This window comes from Liolophura sinensis, chromosome 10 (genome assembly GCF_032854445.1).
Source record: "Liolophura sinensis isolate JHLJ2023 chromosome 10, CUHK_Ljap_v2, whole genome shotgun sequence".
Taxonomy (NCBI): domain Eukaryota; kingdom Metazoa; phylum Mollusca; class Polyplacophora; order Chitonida; family Chitonidae; genus Liolophura; species Liolophura sinensis.
Genome location: NC_088304.1, coordinates 29,969,402 through 29,993,746, shown reverse-complemented (window position 1 = coordinate 29,993,746; position 24,345 = coordinate 29,969,402). Strand labels below are relative to the sequence as shown.

General features: G+C 40.1%; 1 protein-coding gene across 1 annotated transcript in view; it reads left to right on the top strand.

The window, feature by feature from the left end:
• The window catches only part of LOC135476121 (transcription elongation factor SPT6-like), a 42,616-nt gene extending 20,153 nt beyond the window's left edge, over positions 1-22,463 (top strand). The window contains exons 21-38 of the mRNA XM_064756027.1: positions 1,778-1,854; positions 4,022-4,157; positions 6,123-6,260; positions 6,916-7,083; positions 7,486-7,613; positions 7,804-8,011; positions 10,526-10,673; positions 12,254-12,402; positions 12,806-12,946; positions 14,050-14,156; positions 15,178-15,266; positions 15,540-15,655; positions 16,857-16,979; positions 17,724-17,884; positions 19,588-19,778; positions 20,302-20,463; positions 20,844-20,992; positions 21,639-22,463. Of these exons, the coding sequence (XP_064612097.1) occupies positions 1,778-1,854; positions 4,022-4,157; positions 6,123-6,260; positions 6,916-7,083; positions 7,486-7,613; positions 7,804-8,011; positions 10,526-10,673; positions 12,254-12,402; positions 12,806-12,946; positions 14,050-14,156; positions 15,178-15,266; positions 15,540-15,655; positions 16,857-16,979; positions 17,724-17,884; positions 19,588-19,778; positions 20,302-20,463; positions 20,844-20,992; positions 21,639-21,995 (2,748 nt within the window). The 3' untranslated portion in view covers positions 21,996-22,463. The remainder of the gene's footprint in view (positions 1-1,777; positions 1,855-4,021; positions 4,158-6,122; positions 6,261-6,915; positions 7,084-7,485; positions 7,614-7,803; positions 8,012-10,525; positions 10,674-12,253; positions 12,403-12,805; positions 12,947-14,049; positions 14,157-15,177; positions 15,267-15,539; positions 15,656-16,856; positions 16,980-17,723; positions 17,885-19,587; positions 19,779-20,301; positions 20,464-20,843; positions 20,993-21,638) is intronic.
• The last annotated feature ends 1,882 nt before the right edge of the window (positions 22,464-24,345 follow it).

The following is a 24,345-nucleotide window of genomic DNA, read 5'->3' as shown; positions in this document are numbered from 1 at the left end:
ATATGGATGGTACATGAAGCTGTCTGAACACTCTTCTCCTTCCAACATTATGGAAGGTACATGAAGCTGTCTGAACATTATTCTCCTTCCACCAATATGAAAGGTTCATGAAGCTGTCTGAACACTCTTCTCCTTCCACCAATATGGATGGTACATGAAGCTGTCTGAACACTTTTCTCCTTCCACCAATATGGAAGGTACATGAAGCAGTCTGAACACTATTCTCCTTCCACCAATATGGAAGGTACATGAAGCTGTCTGAACACTCTCCTCCTTCCACCAATATGGATGGTACATGAAGCTGTCTGAACACTCTTCTCCTTCCACCAATATGGATGGTACATGAAGCTGTCTGAACACTCTTCTCCTTCCAACATTATGGAAGGTACATGAAGCAGTCTGAACACTATTCTCCTTCCACCAATATGAAAGGTTCATGAAGCTGTCTGAACACTCTTCTCCTTCCACCAATATGGAAGGTACATGAAGCTGTCTGAACACTATTCTCCTTCCACCAATATGGAAGGTACATGAAGCAGTCTGAACACTCTTCTCCTTCCACCAATATGGATGGTACATGAAGCTGTCTGAACACTCTTCTCCTTCCACCAATATGGATGGTACATGAAGCTGTCTGAACACTCTTCTCCTTCCAACATTATGGAAGGTACATGAAGCTGTCTGAACATTATTCTCCTTCCACCAATATGAAAGGTTCATGAAGCTGTCTGAGCACTCTTCTCCTTCCACCAATATGGAAGGTACATGAAGCTGTCTGAACACTTTTCTCCTTCCACCAATATGGAAGGTACATGAAGCAGTCTGAACACTCTTCTCCTTCCACCAATATGGATGGTACATGAAGCTGTCTGAACACTCTTCTCCTTCCACCAATATGGATGGTACATGAAGCTGTCTGAACACTCTTCTCCTTCCAACATTATGGAAGGTACATGAAGCTGTCTGAACATTATTCTCCTTCCACCAATATGAAAGGTTCATGAAGCTGTCTGAACACTCTTCTCCTTCCACCAATATGGATGGTACATGAAGCTGTCTGAACACTTTTCTCCTTCCACCAATATGGAAGGTACATGAAGCAGTCTGAACACTATTCTCCTTCCACCAATATGGAAGGTACATGAAGCTGTCTGAACACTCTCCTCCTTCCACCAATACGGATGGTACATGAAGCTGTCTGAACATTATTCTCCTTCCACCAATATGGATGGTACATGAAGCTGTCTGAACACTCTTCTCCTTCCACCAATATGGATGGTACATGAAGCTGTCTGAACACTATTCTCCTTCCACCAATATGGATGGTACATGAAGCTGTCTGAACACTCTTCTCCTTCCAGCAATATGGATGGTACATGAAGCTGTCTGAACACTATTCTCCTTCCACCAATACGGATGGTACATGAAGCTGTCTGAACACTCTTCTCCTTCCACCAATATGGATGGTACATGAAGCTGTCTGAACACTATTCTCCTTCCACCAATATGGAAGGTACATGAAGCAGTCTGAACACTATTCTCCTTCCACCAATATGGATGGTACATGAAGCTGTCTGAACACTGACTCAAATAGGTGCTATCTCAAAGCTCTCCTTAGGATATCATGGTAAATATTGATGTGTCTACACTGTATGTGTTACTAAGTAGTGTAGCACTCAGGGGAACTTCTTCATGTTTTTTTACTGTGTGCCCAGTCATTGTTATACATATACCTTGTACTAAATCCACATCCACCTGTATTTGTCTATTCATTCAGAAACGTGACTTAGAGAAGTTAAAAGAGTTCATTGCTTCTAAGAAACCTCATGTTGTTGCTGTCACCGCAGAATCCAGGTGAGTAGCTGTTTACAAAGGATTTCATATGACTGAAAAATTTTACTTCATTATAATGCTGATTGCCAGTGTATAAATGAAATATTCTAGAATGCGGTGTAAAACGTCTAGCAAAGAAATGCATTACCTGTCAAGGTTTATGAACTTTGTCTTCCCTGCTCCAGGGGTGGGGGATGAAGATATCAATTTTCTTAGCCAGCAGTAAATGACCTAAAGTTTCGCCCTGGGACTTGGAAAGTGTATCCCATGATTCATTACGTTGATTGTCGTTTTTATCAACTGGGCACCGCAGGAGAGCATCGGGGGTGGTCAGCGGGTTATACTGACAGTTCAAGAATCTTATAAACAAGCTCACTCTTTGCTGAGCAGTTAGTCTATGTTCCTACCACCAATAGTTCTTCTCTCCCTCAGTTTTAATCAAAACAATTTTAGTTATCGTTATTTTGTGATAAATGGGAATTTAGGAGAAAACTCTGTGGAGATTAAGCATGACTACCGAGTATCTTTATGCATGTGGAGTGTGATGTCAAATGTCTGTTTTTGAACTCCAGGGCTCTCTGAATACAAAGCTGTCAGAGAATTTAGCACACTGTGAATCCATACTTGCAAACTATAGGTCTTCCAGCAGACAAGATGAAGATGTTAAAATTGCGATTAAAGCGACATCTACACACGTACGTTTGCACCGCTGCAGCTAAACATCTCTTGTTCATTCTGGCATAATTTGAAAGACTGTCAACTTTCACCCATATTTCATAAACATGAATACTTAAAATACTTAATATTTAATAGAACCTCCTCGGATGAAATTTTAGTCATAAAGATTTTTTTGATCTATAAGTGGATACAAGCCACTTACAATCACCGGACTAGAAATTTCCATGTGTGTCCCCATCAATCGCGTGATTTTTGCTTGCGAAAGGCAAAGCAATACTGTTATCTGTTGTTGGTGACACGTAAACCACGTCTGGACAAAACTGTATGCAGGAAATCATAACACATTTTGTTTATAAAGCCAGTGAAGGTGTTGTTCAAACTCCTAATGTGATAACAACTCAAACAAATCCAGTCTCCTGATATGCCAGACTTGCACACAGTGCTACCGAAAAGGTGTTAAAGTGAATTGTGGTAGTTTTCAAAATCCTCGTGTCGAGTATGTGTTCTTTGTTGAAGGGAGGTTTCCGATGTAAAAACACGGGATGAGGAACTTTTCTGCAATAGGAGGACAGTTCTAAACTGTTAAGAAACAAAATGTGCGTTTAAACCGATGTACTAAATTGGAATTGCATGGACACGGGAAGCTGATGACAGATATTTCTCAGTGAAATTCGTTTCTAGCTAAAAGACAGTTGTAGGCATTCGTTGCATAATGAGGACTCTCAGCAGACCACCGTTCAGCAGGTAGCGGTGTGAGGTGACTTCCAAGTAGGCCTAACCCGAATAATCTCTTCGTCTGCAGGGTAAATTGTGCATGTACAGTCCTTGTTTGGGGTGGTCATGCTTTCAGACAGTGTTTGAAAGTTAAAGGTTTGTAATAGACATCGTCTGTCTTAATACTTTCTTGGATTCCATTCGTGGGTATATTTAGAGATGTTCATGGAGGCCTCCTAGTCAGGAGACCTGCACACCTCACTATTAGTGATTTGATCCCATGTGGCGAAGATTACATGTAGCAACCTGAGCGGCTAAGTGCCATGCAGGGTGATGAAACAGGGAGGGGGTGCGGGGGTGCTAATCACTCTCTTCTGTCGTCTTGTCGCCATTTCAGATTGTGGGAAAGTAAACGACAGTAACTCACATGCGAAACTTTAGGTCATTTGCCGTGTTCACTCTAAAACAGGATGAACGTATGAAACCGAATCAGCTAAGTCATAGTCCATATTAAAGTTTTTGTATGTTTCCAATTTGACAATTCCGGATGTCAGACTTGCATAGGCATAGCCCAAATACAATAGTTGCCATTCATCCAAGCAAAAACAGCATATTTCATTCTGCTGGAGCTGTTTTCATTCGATGATGTTCTTTTGGTATTCTAAAAAACATCTGAGTGGCACTTTAATTCCATAATTCACCATTAAGGTACGAAATAACACAGATTTTTAATTAATAGGGGCTATTCTGTGAAAACGTTCTGTACAGCATTTGCTCTGTGACTTGTGTATTACAGAGATGCGACAATGATCATGGAGGATGTGAAGGAGGTGATAGCTGAGTTAGAGCAGGAGGATCAGATGTCCCCGATCAGTGTGGAGTTAGTGGACAACGAGGTGGCCCAGGTGTTCCAGGCCTCCAACAGGGCAGAGGTCAGTCTCCAGCTGAGGTTAAGCGAATCAGGACGCTTTCCTCATTAACCTGTCCTCAGTTGTGTACTGTCATTATTATGCTCTAAAACAACGGTGCTTGTGTACTCGTCCTGCGTTTCTCACGGGATCACAGACAGGGGGAAACATGTATTTTCAGAATTTTTAGTGAGGTCGTAAGGTCGGTAGATTTCTGATGGTGAAATCTGTGATGTTTTAGCTAGAGTTTGGATAAGAAAGTCCGGTAAAAGTGCCAGTAAAAGTGAAAGAAAAGTAGATAAAAACATGTTCTGGTTTCTAGTGAATGTCACTATGGTACAGGCTATCCCGCTGGCTGTGTCTCTCCTATGGACCAGTGAGTGAGCTTCAAACAAATTGTCTGAAATGCCACCTGTTTACAACAAGGCAGTGGCCGTTTGGCAGGTACAGTAGTGGTAGCAGTTCTGACCATCTAGAGAGGACAATTAAAACGGAAACATGTCTAAAACAAATCGGAAGATTGCAATGAATTGAACATGGAGCTATGAAAAGGGGTGAACACATTTTTGTAAAAATATTTCGTTTGCTATTAAGGAGCGATGAAACACCAGAAGGGACGGGAATCGAAACGACTTTGAACAGTTTGCTTTTACATTTGTTTGCATCTACACTGGAGTTTTGGAACTAAAGGAAAGATTTTATTGTGACATGCTTCTGTCAAATGTCACAGCAATGTAGCAAATCCATTACAAATGTCAGCAACTGAGACAGATACAGCTGACTTCTGAAGCTGAAAGCTTTGGTTTAAGTATGGTTTATATTTTACTAATAGGGCCTGTGTGAAGATTGCTGGCCCCTCAACATCTAACCCAGTACTAAAAGTTTACAGCAGATTTCTTGGTGTCAAACCTCTAGCACCTGAACTTCTTTAAAAAAACATTGTTCATGTGATCAGTAACCATTGATCAACATTGTTCATGTGATCAGTAACCATTGATCAACATTGTTCATGTGATCAGTAACCATTGATCAACATTGTTCATGTGATCAGTAACCATTGATCATGTAATTCTTTGAACAAAGATAATAATACACAATATACATTAGAATGACCCACAATATTAAACTTTATTGGCGTGGTGCTTTATTTATGTCATGAAAGCATGGCCTTTATCAAATTGGGCAAGGGCCTATTGATTTCCAAGTCAACTGGCCCTGCTGGCCTTTTGATTTGTGGGACTTATTTCTACCCCTGTATAGTGATATTTATGTCACCCAGAATGTGATTTTACATTACCATGTATTAAAACTTTGAGTAATAGCATACTTTGTGGTACTAGATTTGACCTAGATTCTGATGGATTCCTGCAAAGCAGACCTATGGGAATCCATTTAGATTCTGGTGAAGAATTCCGAAAATAAAGGCCTGGGGATATGCTGACAGGAAAGTATGAAAGAGTACACACCTTGTACTAAGACATTTAGGAGTTTTATGTATGGGTGTGTACTTCATTGCAGGAACATTTGCTCAATTTTTTGTGACAAAAAGCCAGTAGAAACAATGGTTTGTTCCATTCATAGATATTCTGATGATTACAGATGGTAAACTTTATAGGTGAATTGGTACTTAAAAAAAAGAAATTCACATCTTGATGTAACACATTGAAAACTTGATGCTAAAATATCATGTTTCATTGACACCCATACATGTTACGCAACAGAAGGAAGATGCTATACCGAAATGTCAAACTTTTTTATTTGAGTTATTCTGATTGTTGTACATTTGATTTTTTGTAATAGACCTTGTATTGAACACTGACAGTTTGTTCCTTTGTACCAGCTGTGAATAACATGCAACCAGGGCAACTAAAATCACGGATTTGAAATGTAAGCGAAAATGTCAAATATTGAAACAATTATTGCATATGAAATATTATGTGTCTCGTATAGTTATACATCTGCTTTCTCTCTGCTTGTCGCTGCCCACAGGCTGATTTCCGGGAGTACCCGCCTGTTCTCCGTCATGCTGTGTCAATAGCCCGCAGGTTACAGGACCCCCTGATAGAGTTTGCCCAGCTGTGTAACCCTGATGAGGATATTCTCTGTCTCCGTTATCACTCACTGCAGGTACAGTTTTCATTTCACTGAAAGTACTTTCACCGTCGAGCGCACCCGGAGACTGGAGGCAAGTTAGCTTCTTAAAGGCGAGCATCATGAAGTGTATGTCAGATGTTAGCATTAACCATTAAGAGATAGAAAACGATAACAAGCGATAACAAATATTCAAAGCGTCAATGACACAGGAGCCATACAGATACATAGTGCGGTCGCTGTGAGTTCAAGTCCAGCTCATGCTGGCTTCCTCTCCGTCTAGACGTGGGAAGGGCTGCCAGCTTCCTGTGGATGGTCATGGGTTTCCCCTGGGCTCTGCCCAGTTTCCTCCCACCATAATGCTGGCCGCTTTAAAAAAAGTGAAATATTCTTGAATTCAGGGTAAAACACCAATCAAATAAATAAATAAATAGAATAAATAAATGTTGAAAAAAAAATAGTGTTTTATAAAATTTCCTCTTTTTGTTATTTATCACTGAGAAGAATGACTTTGTATTTCTTATACATGAATGTGTATTTTGTAGCCAAGGTGATAGTCAGATGTTGTTTGATTATGGTAGTACGGTTATCTTGTCACATTCATCTGCTCCTCAGCATTTACTGCAACTGTTGAATAAATTGGTAGCCGGAACAACACTGAAGCTCACCAGAGTATCTGTGTCTTTTCCAGGATCATGTGAGCAAAGAAGAACTGATCAACGGTCTCTACCTTGAGTTTGTGAACCGTGTGAACGAGGTGGGGGTTGACGTTAATAGAGCTATAGAACACCCCCACATGGCCCCGCTGGTGCAGTTTATCTGTGGTCTGGGGCCCAGGAAAGGCTCACACATGGTCAAGGTGAGGACATGTGTCTTGACGTAAATGTCCTAATTACGCTGACTGATAAATCTGACTGACAACCTTGTATCAGTCATATCAGTGTATAGGTTTCAAAGGCATCTTTGATACAATGAATGTTGAGATAAAGAAGAAAAAAGCATTTCATGTAAGCCTGAAACTATTAGTGGTCTTTTTCTTTTGATTTAGCAGGGTAAATTTTTAACCTTGATTGGCATAACAAGGCAATGAGCCCTGATGGTGTTTAAATGAGTTCAACATTCCTGGTCCCTGTCCGTGAATGTCACTGTATTACATCACATGAGTTGCCTGTCCCAGCCAGCTCAACAGCCACTCATTGTCAGTCAGTTCCCAATTGCATGAGAATCAGGGTTTGTATTGTCTACTTCTGCTACGTTTCAGATCCTGAAGCAGGGTAACACCCTCCTGGAGAACCGATCTCAGCTGGTCACCACCTGCCACATGGGGCCAAAGGTCTTCCTCAACTGTGCAGGCTTCATCAAGATAGACACAAACTCATTAGGCAACAGGTGAGCTGGTCATCAGGTACACAAGACATCGCAAATTGTTGTCGTAAGTTAAGATTACCATAAATATCATGCTTATACAGCAGGCTTCATGAAGATAGATTTAAATTTGTGATGATCATCACGACTATTAGACATAACATACATGTAGGTGGAGAATGTGTCATTCTTGTGTTGTTGTTGTTGTGATCAGCACGGAGGTGTATGTGGAGGTGCTGGATGGGTCCAGGGTCCACCCGGAGACATACGAATGGGCGCGGAAGATGGCTGTGGATGCCCTGGAGTATGATGACACGGCTGAAGATGCTAATCCTGCGGGAGCACTGGAGGAAATCCTGGAGAGTCCTGAGAGGCTGAAGGATCTGGATCTGGATGCTTTTGCTGAGGAGTTAGAGAGACAGGTATGGAGTTAGAGAGACAGGTATGGGTTGGAGAGAAAGGTATGGAGTGAGAGAGACAGGTATGGAGTTAGAGTGACTGGTATGGGTTGGAGAGAAAGGTATGGAGTGAGAGAGACAGGTATGGAGTTAGAGATACAGGTATGGGTTGGAGAGACAGGTATGGAGTTATAGTGACATTTATCGTACACAGGGGGCCAATGGCGGTTAGCACTGTGCTATGACCCAGGGCCTCCCACCAAAGGGATCGCTGTGAGTTCAAGTCTGCGGTCAACCTGCGTATGGTCACGGGTTTTGCTAGTTTCCTCCCCCAAAATGCTGGCCACCATCATATAAGTGAAATATCCTTGAGTACGGTGTAAAACACCAATCAAATAAATAAATCATGCATGGCTGCACACATGTGTACCTTTACATGTTGACCTAATGAACGTCTGTCAACAAGCTGTGTAGAAAACACCAATCTCAGCTGTTACACTGCAGCACCTATGGACTATCTCTTTGCCTCACCAGCACAACTATACAGAAGCATTAACTTGCTAATACAGAAAAGTGCAACAGAGGGCACAGCTTGGATCAACTTGTCCTGGGCAGGCAGTGCTTACTATTCAGGAATTTGCTCTTATTTGGTGACTTCAAGTTTAAACTTGGTCTGGCCGCGATATGACTACAATATTGCTGAGGTGCTGAGGTTAAGTCATAATGATTCAATTTTTTTTTTTTTTCAATTTTTTATTTTTAGCAAACTGATATTGCTTGTGCTTTGTGAATTTTCTGGTTTTTAATTCTGCATCTTAAAATGAAAGAGGACGGCGTAAAACACCAATCAAATAAATAAATAAATAAAATGAAAGACAACAACACCTGGATAATGGTTACGCCCACTGAAAGACTACCATTCAAAGTATCTTAAACAAGCATTAAATATTTTTTGAGATTTTTTTGGACCAAGTAAAATTCAGTGAAACTTCGCCTTGATACATCTTCAGCACGTGTTCATTATCAAGAGCAAGGTGACGTCACGTTTACTCTAGCTCTCTGACATCGAGGGTATTTTCCGTATAATAATCTAAGCAGTAGACTGTGGCAGACAAAAGTTGTGGACTTAATGATGAAGGCCCAAGTGATAAATAACTTTCTTGGAAATGGTACATACCGTATCTTAAGATATTTCTTCCACTGCTTGAACTGTTAATACAGTAGGCCTATCATATCATTTACAAGGAACTTCAGCGACCCTGTTTAAATAGCCCGGTATTCGTGGTTCGGGTCGTAGCCTCTGGAGGGGTTAGCTGGGGAATTTGGGCCCTATTAAATGTTTACAAAACTACATGTACAATAAGATTGCTGTACAACCACATTCATGATCTGTTCTGAAACAAATGGAAATAATTCTAAGTACTACTGAGGATGTATGATCTAGGCATTTGACTGTCGTTGGATTGTATGCTTCAGTTTTGTAGTGGTGGCTTCTAAGATGAGAGCAGTGCTGACCTAGTTACCGGGGGCGACAGAGATAGCACCTCGGCTTGAGTTTCAATAATTCTATTGTATTTTATAAAAGAAAATATCTGTTGTATGCGAGAAAGACAGAGGAATAAAATTTACATTCTTCAGAGAAAAAAAAAATATAAGGTTTGATTAATCTTTAGCGTTGTCAGGTGAGGTATCATCGTCTTTTCCCCACAAACTTTCGGCATACCTGATGGATTTAGCAGTGTCTCTGATTTTTGTTATTTAGAAACTGTTGACTGTATGCCAAAAGGAAAGACAAAAAATGTATTTGTATAATTTGAACAGCATGACTAAGTAGGCCAAGGGTCTACTGGAGAGATGAATGTAGTTTGGGCCGAGACGGTATGCTAGTGCCTGACATTATTTGTGATATTGTAGTTGAATATTACATGGCTTGTATATCAACTGATTTTATGTCTTTTGTGGTCCGTAAATGATACAGACCTGTCCCACAATTATCACTTTGAGGAATGACCCTTCGACTACACATAACTAAATCGTTGCAAAATTATCTCTTATGCAGTTATCATATGTCACTTGAATGAGGGAATGGGTAAAGGCTACGTCACAGCTTAGGCCACACAATCTGATAGCAACGCGTTTGATTGGATAAAATTCTCAAGATGTCTGCTGCAGTTCACATTGGCCATTTGTGCCGTATTGCCATTTTGTTCTACATGTTATTCGGTGAAATCTCATTGAAATAGTTAAATAAAGCATGATACTTTTTAGGAAGCTTCAGTAGCCTGTTTTCGTTTGAAATATGAAAATAGCCAAGTACTGTCTTGTCCTCTAACGTACATGTGACAGTTAGCTCAGGGTCAACTGAATAAAACTGGTTTGAAAACATAAACAAGTAACAAAAAAGTTCTGGAAGACTTAAGCTCTCATGACGGTGAGATTTCAAGCATGTGCAGTGGCTTTAATAAAATGCTGAAAGATGTAAAATTCAGGTGAATGGATTTTAATGGATGCTCTCTCTTTCTCTTTCATTTTCCACAGGGCTATGGAAATCGGCACATCACACTCTACGATATCCGTGCAGAACTGAATCACCGTTACAAAGACCTGCGAACTCCTTACAGATCACCGACAAATGAAGAGAAGTTCCACATGTTGACAAAAGAAACCCCTCAAACGTTCTACATAGGTGAGTGTTAGTTCCACGTGTTGACATAAGAAACCCCTCAAACGTTCTACATAGTTGAGTGTTAGTTCCACGTGTTGACATAAGAAACCCCTCAAACGTTCTACATAGGTGAGTGTTAGTTCCACGTGTTGACATAAGAAACCCCTCAAACGTTCTACATAGGTGAGTGTTAGTTCCACGTGTTGACATAAGAAACCCCTCAAATGTTCTACATAGGTGAGTGTTAGTTCCACGTGTTGACATAAGAAACCCCTCAAATGTTCTACATAGGTGAGTGTTAGTTCCACGTGTTGACAAAAGAAACCCCTCAAATGTTCTACATAGGTGAGTTTTTGTTCCCCGTGTTAACAGAAGAAACCCCTCAAACCTTCTACATAGTTGAGTGTTAGTTCCACGTGTTGACATAAGAAACCCCTCAAACATTCTACATAGGTGAGTGTTAGTTCCACATGTTGACAGAAGAAACCCCTCAAACCTTCTACATAGGTGAGTGTTAGTTCCACATGTTGACAGAAGAAACCCCCCAAACGTTCTACATACATGTAGGTGAGTGTTAGTTCCACGTGTTGACAGAAGAACCCCCCAAACGTTCTACATACATGTAGGTGAGTGTTAGTTCCACATGTTGACAGAAGAACCCCCCAAACGTTCTACATACATGTAGGTGAGTGTTAGTTCCACATGTTGACAGAAGAAACCCCCCAAACGTTCTACATACATGTAGGTGAGTGTTAGTTCCACATGTTGACAGAAGAAACCCCCCAAACGTTCTACATACATGTAGGTGAGTGTTAGTTCCACATGTTGACAGAAGAACCCCCCAAACGTTCTACATACATGTAGGTGAGTGTTAGTTCCACATGTTGACAGAAGAACCCCCCAAACGTTCTACATACATGTAGGTGAGTGTTAGTTCCCCATGTTGACAGAAGAACCCCCCAAACGTTCTACATACATGTAGGTGAGTGTTAGTTCCACATGTTGACAGAAGAACCCCCCAAACGTTCTACATAGGTGAGTGTTAGTTCCACATGTTGACAGAAGAAACCCCCCAAACGTTCTACATACATGTAGGTGAGTGTTAGTTCCACATGTTGACAGAAGAAACCCCCCAAATGTTCTACATACATGTAGGTGAGTGTTAGTTCCACATGTTAACAGAAGATACCCCCCAAACGTTCTACATACATGTAGGTGAGTGTTAGTTCCACGTGTTGACAAAAGATACATACATAACTCTAACCCTCAGTCAGCCATCTCAGTGTTTAGGTGTATTAATGACCACAGGAACATTTATTTGTATGACACAAGCTTTAGGGTAGATTTTGCTCACACACTAGCACTCCTTCACTCCGTTACAAAAGTTAGGTGTGAGAAGCTGATCAGCTGATTTGAGGTGATAATGGGCCATGATCTAATCGTTTTATTAGTGGAGCTCAGCCAGTGGAAGAAATATCAGCTGATTTTGATGCAAAAGATTTTCTTCCCTGAGTTCTGATAGAAGAAATATTTTGAGCATGTGACAATTAGATATTACACACGTGAAATATTACAACGTTTAACCTGGTCTTTGTTTGCAGGTAAGCTGGTGCTGGGCCGAGTGGTGGGGATTGCCCACAAACGCCCCCAGGGGGATCAGTTGGACAGGGCAGACCCTGTTAGGGATGAGGACACAGGACTGTGGCAGTGCCCCTTCTGTAGGAGAAATGACCTGCCAGAACTCAGTGATGTAAGTTTGTACCATACCAAAGTGGCTTTATGAAAACTGACTGATAAAAGCTTAGTGATATGTTACTTACTAACATCCTTCATTTAAGTGAAAAATTATAATGTATGATTTTAAACAATAGTTACATAAACATAAGTAAATAAACAGGAGGTGTAACTGTAATGTGTAATTTTTGATATTCTTTGGAAGGGTAATTTGGAACTTCAGTCAGATTTGACTGAGAAAATTTCTTTGATCTTCCTTGCAGTGTTAACACTGTGAACAATTGTTGAATGCTGCTGAGGCTCTAATGTTTCATTACTTGTATTTGAAGGAAGGGAGGTACCCCTGTTGGTGGTGAACATTGTGATGGACAAATCAAAATTTGGTTTAACTGTCTTAACTTTAACAGTTATGGTTGTAGGTATGGAGTCACTTTGACTCTGGCAGCTGTCCAGGATCGGCCATCGGAGTCCGTGTACGGCTGGATAATGGCATCTCTGGATTCCTGCATGTCAAAAAGATCAGTGATAAACATGTCGCCAATCCCGAGGAAAGGGTTAAGGTCAGTCTTAGCAGTGGGATTTTGCACCAGTCCTAACTCTACACTTGGTATGCATGTAATTTTGCCACCTAGTCAAATGTTGATGTCATACGTGTATGTGTGTGCTTTTAGGAGTACTGTAAAGCCTTGGTTTTTGTCAGTTTATTACAGTGGAAATTCTTTAAAACGACAGTACCGCGGGCTTGACAGGAATGATGGTTTTAGACAGATTGTCGGCTTATTAACACGATAGGTCAATGTGATGGTTTATGTACAACAACAATAACAATGACATAAAAGTGCATTGCATGTTAATACAGTGTTTAATTATGCTTGTAGAACAGCTCAGTGAAAAAAATAACACGTGAAATGTCTTGTAAGCTTAAATATAAACTTAAACATGATGTGTGATTGCGACAGTCAAATGTTGGTTGAAGACTACTGCCTTGATCTGTCAGATGTGAAAAAGTTCATCAGTAAATTTTCAAATGATCTGTCAGACAAGATTCTTCCTCCCAGAAAGACTCTCTGCCTGCTTTTTAAGTATGTAAATAAATCATCACGTTATGTAACAGATAAGGAGCCATATTTTTTTCCCTTTTCCCGTAAAATATGAGTCTGATATATTGTGTAAAATTAAATTTAAATCACAAACAAGAGCTACTCTAATTCCTAAACTTTTCAGGTATTAACGAGCAACTTTCAGTGGTTGTTACATTGGTTGGATTGTCCAGTTTCAGGGCTTCACAAAAAGTGTAATTTTGACAGTCTACACAGAATAATAACTTCAGAATATGCTTGAATAAACCCCTTGAAAACATGCGAAAAGGTTGAAAAATTACAGTAGCTATCTTCATGACTTATTGTTTCATCCAATCAAAGTACATATGGACATAATGTAACCTTGACCTGAACAAAACCCACACCTCCAACTACGCTGTAGTCTGATAAAAAGTGCTATAAAACCCCCAAAGAATCAACAACCTAGCTTTATAGATGAGTTTTACAAAGCTTAATATAAAGGTGATACCAGAGAAAGGTAAAAAAAACTGAACAAGCCAGCATGTCCTTCACTATTTGAAATGGAGCATGTTTTATATAGCACTGTTGTCGTTGTTTCACAGGTGGGTCAGACGCTACACTGCCGTATTACAAAGATTGACACAGATCGTTTCAGTGTGGATTTGACCTCCAGGAGCTCTGACCTCATTGACAAAGAATTACAGTGGAAGTAAGTCTGATCCTCTCACTGATTAGTCAAAATTATGAACATATTCACTGTTTCATGTAGACATGTTCCATACAATACTTGAAATTATTCTTTTCATTTCAGGAAGTTACAAAATATATTTAGAACTGTACAGTTTTGGTTTACCAAGACTGTATCTGGTTTTTCCATCCATAAAGCTGATGGGTGCAAATATATTTTTCTTCCATACATAATAATAATGAGAGTGGAAATAACATGTTCGTGAACATTTGCTGGTTGATCTGACCAACTGACCTGATAATTATTAAACAAATGTTGTTGCACAGCAATACAGTTGGAAAAGGGTTACCTTTTCAGATCTTTTCATTAACAGATGCAGTTTCTTTCTCGACTAGATTTATAGTTTGACATATATCACACTTCAGAGGTCTCGATGGTAGTTCCTGTCAATGTTTTAATGGGACCATTTTCTCATTTTATCTCCATGATATAGTGCCAGCATTAAATCCCATTAATCTATTCTGTTCCATTTTAATCACAATTTTTGTGGTCTTGTACAGTCACCTAAAATGATTTAATAACGTGTTGTGAAGAACAGAGCAAGGCATTGTATATTTGTTGTGTTGCATCAGATTGCCATGTTGGGTATATGAACAATCATAATCAAAGCGCAACTGAGATATTTTCATAATCAACAGCCTATAATCCAGCATGTTACATGCCCATGCTTTGGATACTAATTTTATTCATTCACCTAGACATCCCTTGCATCTTCTCAGCATCATTACAAACTGTTGACTGCTTCTCTGTATGAATTCGTCTTGATTTTGTACTTTATATACCTTGGTGGTTTGTGTCGAACATTGTTTTGTTATTTGGACTTGGGATTATTGAGCTGGAACCTCCATTGTGGGTGACGGTTGGCTGACAAATGTCTGGTTTGATGCCTAGTTTTATAATTTTTAACTGTTTCTCGCATTTTCGGACATTTGTGGGACACATCCGCTGGTTGTAACACACGTGTTGTTGTTGTTGATTTCAGGCCTCCCAGAGATGATTACTATGACGCAGATCTGGAGATGAGTCAGATTCAGCATGAAGAGGAGAAGAAGAAACAACAGGCCAGACAGAGTGAGTGCTGTTCATTAGATATGGGAATGGTAGTGCGGGTCTGTTTCTAAACTAGAAGTACATATAATTACATGTACTCCTGCCTTTACATATACAGGCATTTGTGAAGGAAGTCCAAGATCATAACCCTTCTACAACAATATCTCCTGTTTATTCAACGTGAGCCATTAATGAAAGCAGCAGGGTGTATTTGAAGACAATAGTTCACCCGTCCCTCTGGTGACACTTATTAGCTAATGTGCTATGAGTGACATGGTATGTTTCCTGTTACAGCGTACGTGAAGAGAGTGATAGCTCACCCCTCATTTCACAACATAGCGTACAAGGACTGTGAGAAGCTAATGGCCGACATGGAGCAGGGGGATGTGATCATCAGGCCTAGCAGCAAGGTACACACAGCACTGGAGCCTAAACTGTTCATGCTTTCATTTTCACTGGGCAAACATGGTAACTTGTGAAGTATGACCATTATGGTAACTTGTGAAGTATGACCATTATGGCAGCTTGTGAAGTATGACCATTATGGCAGCTTGTGAAGTATGACCGTTATGGGAGCTTGTGAAGTATGACCATTATGGCAGCTTGTGAAGTATGACCATTATGGTAACTTGTGAAGTATGACCATTATGGCAGCTTGTGAAGTATGACCATTATGGCAGCTTGTGAAGTACGACCATTATGGTAACTTGTGAAGTATGACCATTATGGTAACTTGTGAAGTACGACCATTATAGTAACTTGTGAAGTATGACCATTATGGTAACTTGTGAAGTATGACCATTATGGTAACTTGTGAAGTATGACCATTATGGCAACATGCGTAAAATTTTGGCACCAAAGACTGCTTTGTTAGAGGGAGAAAAGGTCATAAAATATTATTTTTTGTGCAATTTAAATATACTCAACAAAAAGATAAACACACTAAGCAAGTTTATATTGTTTTCTTTAAGTATTAAATCAAGTGTTAACTCAACAATTAGCGTAAGTATTCATTATCACTTGTGGCTTAAATATTCACAAGATTTTCACATTTTAGGACAATAATCCAGGAGCTATGGCAGCATGAAAACAGAGTGGTCAGTAATTCATAGTTAGAATTCTAACTTCCAAAGAAAACTCTCAGATTGCTGCAAAATGTGGAGGCATGGGCAAGATTTTAGGTCATAATACCATAATTGCATACACTAAGGATCACAATTTTTTTCGTTTGAAATGTAATTTCTAGAGTGCATCACTTCAACATTTTCGAATATTTTAAATATTACATTTCACCAAAATTTTATCCTGTGAAAATACACTTTCAAAAACACATAAAGATCTTGATACTTTTGAAGCTAACACTTAAGTTTTTGTGATAAGAAATTAATCAAATTTAACCAAAATACTGTTACGAGGTCCTAAAAGGTGGATGAATGAGGACGGATGTATCACTTGAAAAATGATGATTGTTAGGTAGAATACAGTGTATCTACCTGTATACACACTTTGGTTGTAAATATTCATTGGCCCTATACATTGATGGTTTCATGGAGTGCCCAGGACAATGGATGACAGTCTTTGTTGATAATTTTATGACTATGCATGTTCCAGGGCTCTGATCATCTGACAGTCACATGGAAGGTCACAGACAACGTATTACAGCACATAGATGTGAAAGAAGAGAAAAAGGAGAATGCCTTCAGTCTTGGCCAGTCCCTGTGGATTAATAAAGAGGTGAGAGAGTCATGTTTTCTATGCCCATAAGACTGACCTCCATTATGCAATTGAAAGTGTTAAAACTCAATGAAGAAGAAAAAAACCCAAAAATTAGAAAATGCATATTCAAGTCCAAAAGAAAAAGGGGAGGGAGGGGGAAATGACTTAAACTGGACTTCATTTTTGTGCTCCTCTTGAACTTCAAATCTGTATATGGACTCAGACTATACTCATCACCTGAATGATTCTATCAAGCACGGATTATAGATCCCATGTAGAAGGTTTTGTTGCTATTTCTGTGTGAATACCTCACTCTTCTTGTAAGGTCTGTACGAATACCTCACTATTTTTGTGAGGTCTGTGTGAGTACCTCATTATTTTTGTGAGGTCTGTGTGAATACCTCACGATTTTTGTGCGGCCTGTGTGAATACTTCACTATTCTTGTAATGTCTGTGAATACCTCACTATTTTTGTGAGGTCTGTGTGAGTACCTCACGATTTTTGTGCGGTCTGTGTGAATACTTCACTATTCTTGTAATGTCTGTGTGAATACCTCACGATTTTTGTGAGGTCTGTGTGAATACCTCATTATTTTTGTGAGGTCTGTGTGAATACCTCACTATTTTTGTGAGGTCTGTGTGAATACCTCACTATTTTTACTTCTGTCTAGCATGCAGTGTGTGCATGAAGCACATATGTATTAATTTATGTGTGTCCAGATAGCACATTTCCAAATTTTGCACTTATTTATTGTTTTACAGGAGTTTGAGGATCTTGACGAGATCATAGCTCGTCACATCCAGCCCATGGCTGCCTTTGCCAGGGATATCCTCTATTTCAAGTACTTCAAGGACTCTGAAGGCGGAAAGAGGGAAATCCTCGATAAAGTTCTCATTGACGAGAAGAAAAAGGCTCCTTCAAGGTGTGTCATCAAGGATGCTTTGTGTGTCTGAGAATTATTGTTTCACTGTTTGCTTTATTGCATCACTAAATGATAGTGACAGTGCAGAGATTTAGTGTACCCACCACACCATCTGTCTCTAAAGACATAACTTAAATCCTCAAGAAATTCCACAAGTAAAGTATATTTCAAAATTGCTATTATGGAAACACGATTCATTTGGAAGACTGTAAAGATTTTAAGGACTAAAACACATTGTTCAGGTAGAGCCACATATGGAATTCACAGAAGTGATAAAATAACATGTCTAGTTGAGATATCATTTGTATATGATATGGCATGACGTTTGTGTTTGAGGAGGAATTTGTCCAATTGATATATCATGCGTATATGATATGGCACGACATGTCTTTGTCTGAGGTTAAATTTGTCCATTTGAGATAACATTCATATATGATATGGCATGACATGTCTGTGTCTGAGGAAGAATTTCTCAGTATGATATGGCATGACATGTCTATGTCTGAGGGAGAATTTCTCAGTATGATATGGCATGACATGTCTGTGTCTGAGGGAGAATTTCTCAGTATGATATGGCATGACATGTCTGTGTCTGAGGGAGAATTTCTCGGTATGATATGGCATGACATGTCTGTGTCTGAGGGAGAATTTCTCAGTATGATATGGCATGACATGTCTGTGTCTGAGGGAGAATTTCTCAGTATGATATGGCATGACATGTCTGTGTCTGAGGAAGAATTTCTCAGTATGATATGGCATGACATGTCTGTGTCTGAGGGAGAATTTCTCAGTATGATATGGCATGACATGTCTATGTCTGAGGAAGAATTTCTCAGTATGATATGGCATGACATGTCTGTGTCTGAGGGAGAATTTCTCAGTATGATATGGCATGACATGTCTATGTCTGAGGGAGAATTTCTCAGTATGATATGGCATGACATGTCTGTGTCTGAGGGAGAATTTCTCAGTATGATATGGCATGACGTGTCTATGTCTGAGGGAGAATTTCTCAGTATGATATGGCATGACATGTCTGTGTCTGAGGGAGAATTTCTCAGTATGATATGGCATGACGTGTCTGTGTCTGAGGAAGAATTTCTCAGTATGATATGGCATGACGTGTCTGTGTCTGAGGAAGAATCTGTCAGGGATTTTAGGGTACTGATGTTAGTCGTAGATTGCTAACTGTTGTCTAGTTTGATGGTTAAAAATGTAATGGACATGGTGAAACGGTAAGTTCTCTCATAACCACCGTTTGTCTGTCCAAAGTTAGCATCACGATAAGTGCGATCTGTCTTGACAGTTATTACCGATGACTGTTTTCCCGCATAGCTCCTTGAGTATTGCCCTAAAATATGAAAATCTGGTGGAATTTGAAACCACAATTGATAATGAATACTTACGTGTTTATTGTTGATTAATCATGTTATTTAATACTGAGAGTTAACAATATAAAATTGCTTCGTGTGCTTATATTTTTGTTGAGTTTAATTTGAGTTCATTCTGACCCAGGGCCAGGTTTCAGAAAATCCCCGCAAGTTTAGAAAAGTCCTAATTTGTTTACGATTTGTCAAGATTTTTGCTTTCAACCAAGCTCTGCTGTTGAAATCGTCAATATTCACAAAGTGATATTAGGTAAACTTTGCTGTGTTTCCACATGCCACTGCCTCACTAACAGTTTGCATCTCTTGTTTTGTCAGGATACCATATGTGTTCAGCAGTTGTAAGCAATTTCCTGGAAAGTTTTTGTTGGGTTACCTGCCACGTAAGAAGCCCCACTACGAGTACGTCACAGTCAACCCCGAGGGGATCAGATACAGAAGCCAGAACTTCCACTCTATAGGCTCCCTCATTCGCTGGTTTAAAGAGCATTTCAGGGACCCTGTGCCAAGTAAGTTTCATGATTCAGGTGATGGCACACTGTACATGTATATTGTTGATTGTTCAATGGATGTTGCAAACCAAGGTACTGAAAGAGTGTTTTCATGTCTTTTGAAAGTGATGACTATACTTCTTCAGTTGCAATCATCGTCTGGGAATACATCAAATAGATATGATTTCAAACTGTTTCAGTCAAGATTAGCGTAAGTTATACTGCCTGGGAAGAAATTCAAACTCCTGACTCAGTGTACCTACCTCATTACCAACTGAACTACATGTATCAACGTTTTCATGCAGTGTATGTGACAGATGATTCATTGTTTTGAAAGCCAGTTGCAGTTGTCATGGAGTGTGGTATATTGGATAGTGCGTTTTGAATATGTTAAAGTTTCAGTCTCGTAACATTCAGTGACTTGAGACTCCTGCAGGGTTTTGCATGAGATGGTTTGAAAAATCCTAAATGGGAGTGAAACTTAGTGTTTTAATTCAAGTACATTTATGGAATTATTTCACCATGTTTTTGTTGTTTTTAGTGAGCGGAACTCCTTCCAGAACTCCAATGATGGGTAGAACACCTGGGGCCCGCACCCCCAACCCAAGAACACCCATGCCTGGAACTGGCCGCACACCGGGCACATCCAGAACACCCATGACAAGCGGGAGAACTCCTCAAGTAGGGGGGATAAATCTGCAGAGTAAGTCATCCTGTCTTGTTAAGTTTCAGGAAATGTCTGCATTTGTGGAGCGGGAAAGTGAAACTACTGCTTTGTAATATACAATGACACAATGTAGCTGGGGAGTAATCTACGGAGTATTTAGTAAATGTACTTGTTTTTCTGTGATGCCTTATTCACAGCAAAGGTTTTGTGATGTCATTTTAAGTCTCTTGAATGGTCAAGAATATGAAGGAAAGGGGCTTAGACTTAACTCTCCTGGCCCTAAACTGCTCAATAGTATCTGTTTCAAATTAACAGGCCATGTCTTTAACTGTATCATTATGTTTCTAACATATTTTATAACATGTTTGTGTATGTGGGAGTTTTAAGTGTATAACTCGTAACCTTTGACCTTTCAGCTGTTGACCCAGCAACCATTCAGCGAGCTGCAGCAGGTCTCCCTAGCAACATTTACAACACGTTAGCACAAGTGGCTGGAGCGACGCCTCAGCAGTTCGGCAACTCCTCGAACTTCGCAGGCGGTTACAGCGGTGGTTACAGCTATAGGGTAAGAGTATATAGGGTGGCAAGACTACCTGTGTTACTTCTGTTGTTGGCTCATTCATGCTGGCCTACAAGGGTCTCTTCTGAGAAAATAGAAAGATACATGTATTGTTTGCACCGTATGTTTAAACTGTTCAGAGAAGTTTTGTTTACATTGGAACTGTGTATGTTCATTCATGATCATTACAGCTGGAAATTGCCATTAATATGTGGAGCCCCCATTGACCAAAATTATGGATACACTTTTTAATCATTTATTTGCTTGGTGTTGAAATGCAAGAATCCAGATGTTTTCCTTTAGGTGTTGATGGTAAGACTTTTAGGTGGAGAAATTCAGACAGAGGCTGAGAGAAACCACTGCCCTTCGACAAGCACATAACAATATTCCTGATGTAACACCATAGTTGAGCTGGGTTTGAACACACACCACTTCATTAATCAAGAGATAATTAATCCTAGCCAGTCGACGAACTTACATTAGGTTCTGGCTGCCGAGGGCTAGTGTTCAAATCCATGTATGGCTGGCTCAAGCATGGGTTTTGGATTCAGATATGTGTCAGGTTTATTAGGATCGCTTTCCGAATCCAAGTAAATGGTCTGGGAAATATGTATAGAAGTATAAGCTATCGTACCATGTTGTGTGTTTACAGCCCGCCTCCACTCCTATGATGACACCCTTGATGACCCCGTCTTACCACACCAGTCAGAATGTGCAAGGCACTCCCGCCCACCAGATGGCCGCCACGCCTTCCTACCAGCCCACCCCTCGCTCTGGCTGGCCTGGGGCAACACCCAGGACACCAGCGGCCCAGACCCCACGCCAGCACCCAAGCCAGCAGACCTCCACTGCTGGCACCGACTGGGCAAAGGCAGCTGCTCAATGGGCCAAACATCGTGCCAGGAAACCTGCCACCCCTCGGTCTGGACAGAGTCCACGTGCTCACCCTTCTGCCAGCCCAATGGACTCGCCCAGAGGGGATGCGACCCCACTGATTGATGAGCGGTGAGGGATATCACTCAGAACAGAATTACCTCCCATCCCTTTGTTTGTGTACAGCCAACTGCTGTCTTTCGTGGCCTTAGCTGCCTGAATACATGTAAAAGATCATGTAATATCAGGCCTAATCATAAAGGCTCAAAAAACTGGAAAAACCTGTACATGTGATATCATTCTCTAATGATTATTCATAGATGAGATTGGAAATCACCATCAGCTGTGAAGTATGTCGATCTTTATGTCATATTACGTGTTTTGTTCATAACAAATTAGCTCCGCGTACTATGACATGCTTTTTCCAGCTCCACAATCATGACCTGGCATTTTGGCAGAAGCACGCGAGTTCTGTGTGGGACAGTTAAACACAAGTGAATATATTGGCAGGTGCTAAATTTTAGTTTTTGAAAGAGGCCTTGATTCTTTATGGATGTCAAAACTTCAACAGAGCCGACTTAAATATATGGTATCAGAAAGCATGACTGCTTGACTGCTGCATTGTGAATGTTCACGTAAAGATTCTGATACGTCATATTGTTACCGAACAGTAGTCACATACATGTACACGAATCTGCATGGTAATACGCTGAAGGAAATCCTTTGTACCTTTGTCATCCTCTGTTTCGTACGAGAACTCGACCAGTGTCTGTGCGTTCCTCCGAGTTGATTAATTCTCTCATTAAAACTACAACTCCAAAACTTTTTTATATATAAGTACACGTATGCGATTCTTAAGTTATTTTCAATTTATGAAGAAGAAAAAAAAATGTGTAATGTACATTTCTCCTGAATTTGAAGAGGTTCTCTTCGTCAAAGGTTTTGGAAAAGCTACCATACAGTTTAAGTGGTTGATTGTGGCTGCAAATGTAAGTGCAGTGTATCTGGCATTTGTTGTCAAGGAAATAGCAATGTTTCATGGCAGTTCTTACACCCTGGGAGCTGTCGGTTCATGGAAGGCTTAAAGAATGTATAGAGTTGCATTCTCATCGATCATGCTGTTCAAATATTTTTTTTTGTAAATGTGACTGTAAATATCAAAATGCCAATAAACTGTTGGTGAAAATCGTCTTCGTGATTCCCTGAAGTTTCTGTCATGTCTTTCCATCTCCTGTATGACCTTCGGGACCGGTAGATCCAGGATCAATCCTTGATCGAGTCACACCTAAGACTTTAAAAGAGGAAGTTGTAACTTCCTCGCTTGGCGTTCAGCATGAAGGGGATAGTGCAACGACTAGTTGACCCATATCAGTATAATGGCTCGGGCGGAGCGGGCTTACTTGCCATCAGTAAGGCGTCCCAGTGAAGCAGCACTAAATAAAAGAGCGGTGGAAATCCGTCCTGCAACAAGGAGGCACATTACAAGTACATGCACCCTAAAGATTCCTTCGTTGTCATATGACTGAAAAATTGTTGAGTACGAGGTTAAACCCCCAAGCACTTAATCGCTCACTCTTGTATGCACTCCAAATGTAAATCACCGACATCCTTAAATAAGCCATCATGTAAGAAAAATGTTGCTGTAAATGGCCTGAAACATCAGTTAAACCTTACTTTCAACATTATTTCATTCTCATGTATGTGTTTTTCATGTAACACTCAATGGCATGGTGTAGTGCAGTACAAACACATGGAAGACTTCAGACACAAAGCAGCGTCAATGGCATGGTGTAGTGCACTAAAAATGCTCGGAAGACTTCAGTCACAAAGCAGCGTACATCATTTTTTTTTATCGTACGTTGTTGTACAATATTTTGTACAATTGCTCCATACCATTGTCCTATATGTGTGATTATCATACACGTAGGACATCTTTGTCAGACTGGGACCTGGCTGACGGACCTGACCGCCTGCCCAGGCACCTGGCTAACAGTATAGTAATGATAAAAAGACAGTACATGTAAAATGCTTTTAAGATTTATCATTCCTGAAAAACACTGGTATTTTCCTGCAAGAACATGTAACAGGACAGTCTAATTGTGAAGTTACATGGATTTAGTGTGTTGTGTTGCCTCACTGGAATACCCTGTTAGGTACATCAATGCACGACTGAGTCACAGCATATACATGTATATCATTAAGAGTTTCACAGCACCTGGGTATAGCCCAGAGGGTTGCTGTATTGGCCTCAATGCCAAATAATAATTGACTGTGAAGGTTATCAAGAACATCAGGAACATAAGAATGGCTACATTTATGCTAGGCTACATCTTAACAACTCGCTCCGGAGATGCCAAATCGTCTAGGCCAACACCACTCTGGTGACCAATCAATTAACGATGTTTAAAGTACAGTCATGATTGCTGGTTTCAATTAATAATCATCAAATTATATAAACATGTACAACAGGACAGTTATATTCAAAT